At 43.9% G+C, this 9,507-nt stretch overlaps 1 protein-coding gene across 1 annotated transcript in view; it reads right to left on the bottom strand.

Moving 5' to 3' along the window:
• Positions 1-1,910: 1,910 nt before the first annotated feature.
• The window catches only part of LOC126243034 (prostaglandin reductase 1-like), a 46,601-nt gene continuing 39,004 nt past the window's right edge, over positions 1,911-9,507 (bottom strand). The window contains exons 2-3 of the mRNA XM_049948133.1: positions 7,488-7,835; positions 1,911-2,582 (exon numbers count right to left, since the gene is read on the bottom strand). Of these exons, the coding sequence (XP_049804090.1) occupies positions 2,130-2,582; positions 7,488-7,835 (801 nt within the window). The 3' untranslated portion in view covers positions 1,911-2,129. The remainder of the gene's footprint in view (positions 2,583-7,487; positions 7,836-9,507) is intronic.

Raw genomic sequence — 9,507 nt, 5'->3', positions numbered from 1 at the left:
TTAGCCAATAGTATGGAAAAAAGTTTTAACTATAAAAACTATATAGTTTGAATTTACATGTAGCAACTTACCATTAAATTTTGGAAAAAATATAAAGTCTTCTTATTCCATAAGAACGGGAAAGAAGGTGAGGTAACTAAGAATATATCAGCACAACAGCAGAAAAAACAAAAAAAATTGAATGTTTTCAGGAGAGAACAAATGCACACACGCTTTTGTGTATACATGTGTGTGTGTGTGTGTGTGTGTGTGTGTGTGTGTGTGTGTGTGTGCGCGCGCACGCGTGCGCGCGCTTGCGTTTGGGGTACAGGCCGAGATATTGTGATCATTGGGATGCTAATATATACCCACTTCAGTTTGTTAGTTCTTTCTTCTCTGTGTCTAAAGTCCTCTTGCAAACATGTTAAATAATTTACTTCCTGATGTTTTCTGCATGGACATAACTTCGCCACTACTTCCTGATGTTTACTGCATGGACATAACTTCGCCACTAAGTGGACGACACCTGGCAGTATAGACTCACAGTATTTGCTTGCACGTGACAACACGTCAAGAACTTACCTGCTGTCCAGGGGAAAATAAGAACTGGTGGCTTGATATTGCCACATATACTCAGAGGTACTAACCAACCTAAAACATACTAGTCCTGAAAGCTATAATTATTAGTCTGTGAATGAAGTAAATACCGATGTTATGCTGTTCATTACACAGTCCTCAGTAATGAATAAAAATATCGGCACTTATAACCCTCACACCTGTACATGGAAATAGTCAACACTTGCATAGGTAAATGGCGTCATCAAAAGGAAGAAAACAGAAATAGTAATTCAGGAAGATAAACAAAGTAGCATTAACAATAAAGTTAATAAGGAAAAAGTAAGCTACAGGGAAGAGAGTAAACAGCCACAGAATAAGAACAAATGACACAGAAATGTTCATAAATACACATGAATACATGAATAAACAAAGATTGTTTCAGAATACAATGTCAAAGAAATAAATTCTGATCCTATTACTAGAGTCCAAATGAAACTCAAAAAACACAGAAAATGTAAAAGTCTCAGTCACAAAACAAGGTCAACACCACAAATACTCAGAAACCTGCCCAAATTGCGTGATAGCAATAGCCCCATGAGCCTACTTATCAGATCCAGTAACCCTCCAACACACCACACTGCAAAGTCCACTGTTTAATTTAGCTGCACATTAAAAATAGAGAAGAACGGAAGTATCTAAAACTCTGCCGAATTGAGCCACAATATATAAGATGTATAGATCTAAAATGTGAAAACTGATATCTTTTGATGCCCAACATGTACACATTAATCCCACACAGCAACACAATCAACACCATACAAAAGCAGCTGGCAAGAGACCCTAATTCACCAAATACCAGTACAAGGAACTGATGCAAATCATGAAAATAACCGCGTGAGCGAAAATAAATTCAGTTTAGCAACTTATCCACTTAAAATGGAAGGCCTCCGAGCAAAAGCCCAAACTCATTCGTACCAGCAAGTATCTTAATAAATCACATTGATAATAGCATTTGTGAAGAATTAACACAAAGCTCAAATATAAAGCTTTGTACTGTTCCGTAATTCGTTTTACAACTCGTGTGACTGTGCCAGGCAATAAAGCACTTAAAAATTAATCTCAGTCCGGAACCGCGCGACTGCTATGGTGGCAGGTTCGAATCCTGCCTTGGGCATGGATGTGTGTGATGTCCTTAGGTTAGTTAGGTTTAAGTAGTTCTAAGTTCTTGGGGACTGATGACCACAGATGTTAAGTCCCATAGTGCTCAGAGCCATTTGAACCATTTTTAAATGGTGAAGAAAATGTAAATAAATTATAGTATATGTAGAATGTAGGTGTAAGTGGTGTGAGGGGTAAATTATTAACGACTCCTGTGTTATTACGAAGTTTCTATTTATATCCACACAGAAATAACAAATTAATTCTGATACAAACGTCTGACGAAGTCGACAATCCCACTTATTTACAAAAGTCGTGATATGGCTGGAAACCCACTGTAATACAGGCTGTGCCACTTTTGGCGAAGTGTTTGCTCTGACTTTCCTTAATGTAGTGCTCCAACTCTTGAATTCCAGATACACGGACAAGTGATGTCACACTTTAACGACAGCTTTACCCAGGTTCTCGCCCCTGAGCATACCGATGAAAGCGTCTGGCGTGTTCTCAAAGCCCTCTGTGACCGTCTCCCTGTACTTGAGTTTCCCCTCCTTGATCCACTGTGCCATCTCCTTAAACGCCTTGTCCCACTGGTCCACCCACCGTGTCACCATGAAGCCCTCCATCTTGAGTTCCTTTCGGACCATGTGCATTTGGACGACGGGAGCCATGGCCACCTTGGTGGCGTTGTAGGTGGAGATGCAGCCGCACACGGATATGCGACCGCGGTGCCGCATGTTAGCAACCACCGCACTGCTCTGTTCGCCTCCCACGTTGTCGAAGTAGACGTCAACGCCATTTGGGGCAGCCTCCTTCAGCGCCTTCTCCACGTTCACCGTCTTATAGTTGAAGGCGTGGTCGAAACCTAGCTCCTCCTTCAGCCACTTGACCTGCAGATTGGAAGCAACAGAGAAAGAAAATTATTTACGTGTAAAAAAAGGAGAAATGCATGCGTCATGCACGATTAGTAGAGTGAAGACCTTATAAAATACAGTGGTTGGACAAAAATTTGGAAACACAGCGACAAATTTATACTTGAACTTAAGCGCAAGTACAGGGTTATTACAAATGATTGAAGCGATTTCACAGCTCTACAATAACTTTATTATTTGAGATATTTTCACAATGCTTTGCACACATGCAAAAACTCACAAAGTTTTTTTAGGCATTCACAAATGTTCGATATGTGCCCCTTTAGTGATTCGGCAGACATCAAGCGGATAATCAAGTTCCTCCCACACTCGGCGCAGCATGTCCCCATCAATGAGTTCGAAAGCATCGTTGGTGCGAGCTCGCAGTTCTGGCACGTTTCTTGGTAGAGGAGGTCTAAACACTGAATCTTTCACATAACCCCACAGAAAGAAATCGCATGGGGTTAAGTCGGGAGAGCGTGGAGGCCACGACATGAATTGCTGATCAAAATCTCCACCACGACCGATCCATAGGTTTTCCAATCTCCTGTTTAAGAAATGCCGAACATCATGATGGAAGTGCGGTGGAGCACCATCCTGTTGAAAGATGAAGTCGGCGCCGTCGGTCTCCAGTTGTGGCATGAGCCAATTTTCCAGCATGTCCAGATACACGTGTCCTGTAACGTTTTTTTCGCAGAAGAAAAAGGGGCCGTAAACTTTAAACCGTGAGACTGCACAAAACACGTTAACTTTTGGTGAATTGCGAATTTGCTGCACGAATACGTGAGGATTCTTTACCGCCCAGATTCGCACATTGTGTCTGTTCACTTCACCATTAAGAAAAAATGTTGCTTGATCACTGAAAACGAGTTTCGCACTGAACGCATCCTCTTCCATGAGCTGTTGCAACCGCGCCGAAAATTCAAAGCGTTTGACTTTGTCATCGGGTGTCAGGGCTTGTAGGAATTGTAAACGGTAAGGCTTCTGCTTTAGCCCTTTCCGTAAGATTTTCCAAACCGTCGGCTGTGGTACGTATAGCTCCCTCCTTGCTTTATTCGTCGACTTCCGCGGGCTACGCGTGAAACTTGCCCGCACGCGTTAAACCGTTTCTTCGCTCACTACAGGCCGACCCGTTGATTTCCCCTTACAGAGGCATCCAGAAGCTTTAAACTGCGCATACCATCGCCGAATGGAGTTAGCAGTTGGTGGATCTTTGTTGAACTTCGTCCTAAAGTGTCGTTGCACTGTTATGACTGACTGATGTGAGTGCATTTCAAGCACGACATACGCTTTCTCGGCTCCTGTCGCCATTTTGTCTCACTGCGCTCTCGAGCGCTCTGGCGGCAGAAACTTGAAGTGTGGCTTCAGCCGAACAAAACTTCATGAGTTTTTCTACGTATCTGTAGTGTGTCGTGACCATATGTCAATGAATGGAGCTACAGTGAATTTATGAAATCGCTTCAAACATTTGTAATAGCCCTGTACTAGCGAAACCCGCTTGTTGCGCTGTTGCATTTGGCCACGAACGGCACCTGTGAATCTCCTCAAAACGTTACAAATGACATTCGTGACCAGAACCACTGGTCTGTGTAGTCGCGAGTGGATTATGCTGGAGATGGGTGAAATCGAACGTGTGCAAACTGTTTGTGGTTGTATGATGGGTGCTTCCATACTTAAAGTTGCTGGAGTTTCAAAAGGTACCGTATTCTGGATTTATACCGCATACAAGGAAAGTGGAGAAACATCATCTGCTAAGTGACAACGCGGTCGAATGTATGTGGTGACTGATCGTGACAAATGTTCGTTGAAGAAAGCATTTCCTTACTTTACGTCTTTGGTAACAACCATTTTGTCAACAGATTATCAGTTTCGGTCGATAATGACCATCTTCAGATCTGTTTTATAAAAACAATGTCCTAATGTACTGCTGCCATAGGACATTGTATTTATAAAACAGATCAGAAGATGGTTATTATAGACCGAAACCGGTAATCTGTTGACAAAAAGTTTGTGACCATATATGTAAAGCAAAGGATTATAAAGAATCAGCCTCGATTGCAAACTGAAACCGGATGTTGACCTACGTTTCGGCGTGGATAACCACGCCTTCTTCGGAACACACTAAAACTACAAACTGCCTAAAGATCTACGTCTACATTTATACTCCGCAAGCCACCCAACGGTGTGTGGCGGAGGGCACTTTACGTGCCACTGTCATTACCTCCCTTTCCTGTTCTAGTCGCGTATGGTTCGCGGGAAGAACGACTGTCTGAAAGCCTCCGTGCGCGCTCTAATCTCTCTAATTTTACATTCGTGATCTCCTCGGGAGGTATAAGTAGGGGGAAGCAATATACTCGATACCTCATCCAGAAACGCACCCTCTCGAAACCTGGCGAGCAAGCTACACCGCGATGCAGAGCGCCTCTCTTGCAGAGTCTGCCACTTGAGTTTATTAAACATCTCCGTAACGCTATCACGGTTACCAAATAACCCTGTGACGAAACGCGCCGCTCTTCTTTGGATCTTCTCTATCTCCTCCGTCAACCCGATCTGGTACGGATCCCACACTGATGAGCAATACTCAGGTATAGGTCGAACGAGTGTTTTGTAAGCCACCTCCTTTGTTGATGGACTACATTTTCTAAGCACTCTCCCAATGAATCTCAACCTGGTACCCGCCTTACCAACAATTAATTTTATATGATCATTCCACTTCAAATCGTTCCGTACGCATACTCCCAGATATTTTACAGAAGTAACTGCTACCAGTGTTTGTTCCGCTATCATATAATCATACAATAAAGGATCCTTCTTTCTATGTATTCGCAATACATTACATTTGTCTATGTTAAGGGACAGTTGCCACTCCCTGCAGCAAGTGCCTATCCGCTGCAGATCTTCCTGCATTTCGCTACAATTTTCTAATGCTGCAACTTCTCTGTATACTACAGCATCATCCGCGAAAAGCCGTATGGAACTTCCGACACTATCTGCTAGGTCATTTATATATGGTCCAACATTAATACAGAACGCCCAAAAGGGCAAATGACTCGCATAAAATGTAAAATAAACGGTACGTGTGTACCATGTCAATAGATGTACTAGCTCTCAGGTAGAGGTTACCTGAGAGCCCGCAACCTACCAAACGTTTACGGGGATGAGGAAGCACGATTCTGACGTTTGAGCTAAGTACAGCTATTGACATGGTACACACGTACCGTTTATTTTACATCTTATGCGAGTCTTTTGCCTTTTGGGCGTTCTGTATTCATGTTGGACCATGCCTCTATAGGCAGTTTGTAGTTTTAGCGTGTTCCTATGAAACCGTGGTTCTCCGCGCCGAAACCTAGGTCAACGTCCGGTTTCCATTAGCAGTCGAGACGGATTCTTTATAATCATTAACTTATTCACGATTGCTGACGCGCTGCAATGTTAAAAGTTCTAAAGTAAAGGAAATTTATCATATATTCGGGTCGTTGTTTTACTCGCGACAATATCGCAGCTTGTGAAATTGAAGAAAACTGTGACGGAAAATGGACTGCAGAACTGCATGTCCCACTCGCGAAACCTGTCAACACGAAAACAACATATTCTCGGAAACGCAGGGTGAGCCGTTGTTCCAAAACCAGATATTAGTCACGAAAAAATGACCTTAACAGAAAATATGCAGCCTAAACCTTAAAACACTGTCAAAAGAGCAAGATAAAAATGATATTCGGACGGATGAGTCTGGTTGCACATCGTTTCCAGCTTCTGGCCAAGTTTACGTCCCAAGTGCGGAGCATGGTGGGGGTCGGTTATGATTTGGGCAGCCATATTTTGGGTGGTTAAGCCATACTTCCTCAGACGTGCACCATCTTCTATGTTGAAATGCCAGTAGGCTTTTTACCATGGAACATATGATACTTAGAAAATGAACTATGTTTCATCAATGTCTTACCAGTTTTCCGTGTACTGAAAATGGAAATTTATGTTAGCTGGGAGTAGGTACTGCCTCAAAATATTTTTAAATTATAACTGCCATTTTAATTCAAAATAAAAGCAGGTGCTGACAGGTGTGGAAATTGCCGAACTATCAGTTTAATAAGTCACCGTTGCGAAATACTAACACGAATTGTTTACAGATGTATGTAGAAACTGGTAGTAGCCGATCTCGGGGAAGACCAGTTTGGACTCCGTAGAAATGTAAGAACACTTGAGCCAATACCGACCCTATGACTCATCTTCGAAGATAGGTTAAGGAAAGGCAAACCTACGTTTATAGCATTTGTAGACTTAGACAAAGCTTTTAACGATGTTGACAGGAATAGTCTGTTTTAAATTCTGACGGTGCAGGGCAAAAATAATGGGAGCGAAAGGCTATTTACAATTTCTATAGAAGCCAGGCGACAGTTGAAAGAATTTAGGGGCACGAAGGGAAGCAGTAGTTGACAAGGGAGTGAGACAGTGTTGTAGTCTATCCCGAATGTTATTCAATCTGTATAGTGAGCAAGCAGCAAAGGAAACAAAGGAAACATTTGGAGTAGGAATTATTGTCCAGGAAGAAGAAAAAAAATTGGGGTTTGAAGATGACATTATAATTCTGTCAGAGACAGCAAAGGACAGGGAAGACCATTTGAACGGAATGGACAGTGTCTTGAAACGAGGATATAAGATGAACATGAACAAAAGCAAAACGAGAATAGAGGAATGTAGTCGAATCTGCCAAGAGGTTTCATATCAGAGCGCACTTCGCTGCAGAGTGAAAATTTCTTACCGTAAATATCTCTTCCATGGATGGTACTGTCCTTTTTTCGGCCCTTAACGAAGTAGTCTTCACTCTTAGGAAACTGCCAAATAAAAAGGGAACAGAAGTAAATGGGAGAACTCAGACTAAATGATTACCTTTAGGTCGGAACCCGCAATGCCGATGACCTTGCAGCCCTTGATGCGCGCTATCTGCCCGACTATGGAGCCCACGGCACCCGCCGCGCCACTTACGACCACCACCTCCCCAGGCTTGGGGTGGCAGATGTCGAGCAGTCCGAAGTAGGCGGTGGCTCCCGGCATGCCCAACACTCCAAGCGCCAGCGACAGTGGCAGGTCTCCGTAGTCTGGCACCAGCACCGGCGGCAGGGTGTCGCCATCCGTCGGCACCACGCTGATCACTGTTTGGTCACGCCATCCTAGTGACGCGACCACGTGACGTCCAACCGGGTACTCTGGCGAACGGCTCTCGACGATACGCGCCACCTGGAACCAACCAGACCGAAAACTAGCTGCCAGTATGACAGCAGTGGAACCACGCCTGAAACAAAAAAAAAAGAATTAAATCGCAGGAAACCACATGTCTGTATAACACGGTATTGGGCTTTTGAAATAGCCTTTGCTTGGTATAGCTCCATGTTAAGTAAGTAAGACACGCCACTTATAGCCGGCCGCGGTGGTCTCGCGGTTCTAGGCGCGCAGTCCGGAACCGTGGGACTGCTACGGTCGCAGGTTCGAATCCTGCCTCGGGCATGGATGTGTGTGATGTCCTCAGGTTAGTTAGGTTTAAGTAGTTCTAAGTTCTAGGGGACTGATAACCACAGCAGTTGAGTCCCATAGTGCTCAGAGCAATTTGAACCATTTTTGAACACGCCACTTACATTTACAACATGCTCGCTTACTGAGACCATATTATCGATACGTACTATAACAGTTATATAGTAAGTACGTTTCCAGGTTGGCTCCGAACAGTGCCATTTGTATAAGTTTCATATTGTTGTTAATTTCGTAATCGCTGTTGGAATTATCAATACCTTGCAGGACTCTAGGCAACCTCTTAAGTAATATGTTAAGCAATAGGCGGTTTAAAGCACATCAAGGAGAAGAGAAAAGGCTCAAATGGCTCTGAGCACTATGGGACTTAACATCTGAGGTCATCAGTCCCCTAGAACTTAGAACTACTGAAACATAACTAACCTAAGGACATTACACACATCCATGCCCGAGGCAGGATTCGAACCTGCAACCGAAGCGGTCACGCGGTTCCAGACTGAAGCGCCTAGAACCGCACGGCCACACTGGCCGGCAGAAGAGAAAAGGAGATGGCATGTACTCAATCACAGACTAACTCAGGGCTCTGTTCTTTCTCCAGTGTTTTTCAACATTTATACAGTTGACCTGCCGAGTTTAATCTGCCGAAAATTTCAATATGCAGATGACCTGGCAATTTCATATTAGAGTGAAGACCTTTCTGAATGTGAAGAACACCTGACGAACGGTCTTACTAAACTTTACGAATATTTTGAGACATGGCGACTGAGACCAAATGTTTCTAAAACCAGGTATGCCTGTTCCACCTCTCTAATCGCCTTTCATCAGCAAAGATCGGTCCACAGTTCGGTCCTCTTGGCACAGTGAGATACAACGAAAGCCCAAAATACCTGGGAGTCACTCTGGGCAGAACATACAAAAAACACCTTTCCAACCTGGCCAAGAAGATACAAACACGACTGAACCTTGTGAGAAAGCTGGCAGGCTGTTCATGGGGATCAACCACATCAGTCCTCCGAGGTGCATCCTTTGCACTGGTGTACTCTTCAACAGAATACTGTGCACCAGTTTGGCTCTGAAGCACCCACATAGTGAAAGTAGACGTACAACTGAACTCAGTTATGAGAGTAATTAGTGGTACAGTCCGGTCTACACCTTCTTGCTGGCTACCAGTGCTTTCAGACACCTGTCCACCAGACCTCCGTCGAAAGGCTACTCTTTACAACCTCTGTCAGCAAGTTTCTGAAACCAACTCGATCCCTCTTCATGACGAATTGCTGTCGCTGCCCAGGACACGGCTCAGATCTAGAACACCAGCATATGAAATGGGAGTCCAAATGCTGTCCACAGGATTCGACCAGGCCGCAGAGTTGAAACGCGAGTGGCA

Source organism: Schistocerca nitens, chromosome 1, assembly GCF_023898315.1.
Source record: "Schistocerca nitens isolate TAMUIC-IGC-003100 chromosome 1, iqSchNite1.1, whole genome shotgun sequence".
Taxonomy (NCBI): Eukaryota; Metazoa; Arthropoda; class Insecta; order Orthoptera; family Acrididae; genus Schistocerca; species Schistocerca nitens.
Note: the sequence above shows the minus strand (reverse complement) of the source record. Positions and strands in the feature narration are given on the sequence as shown.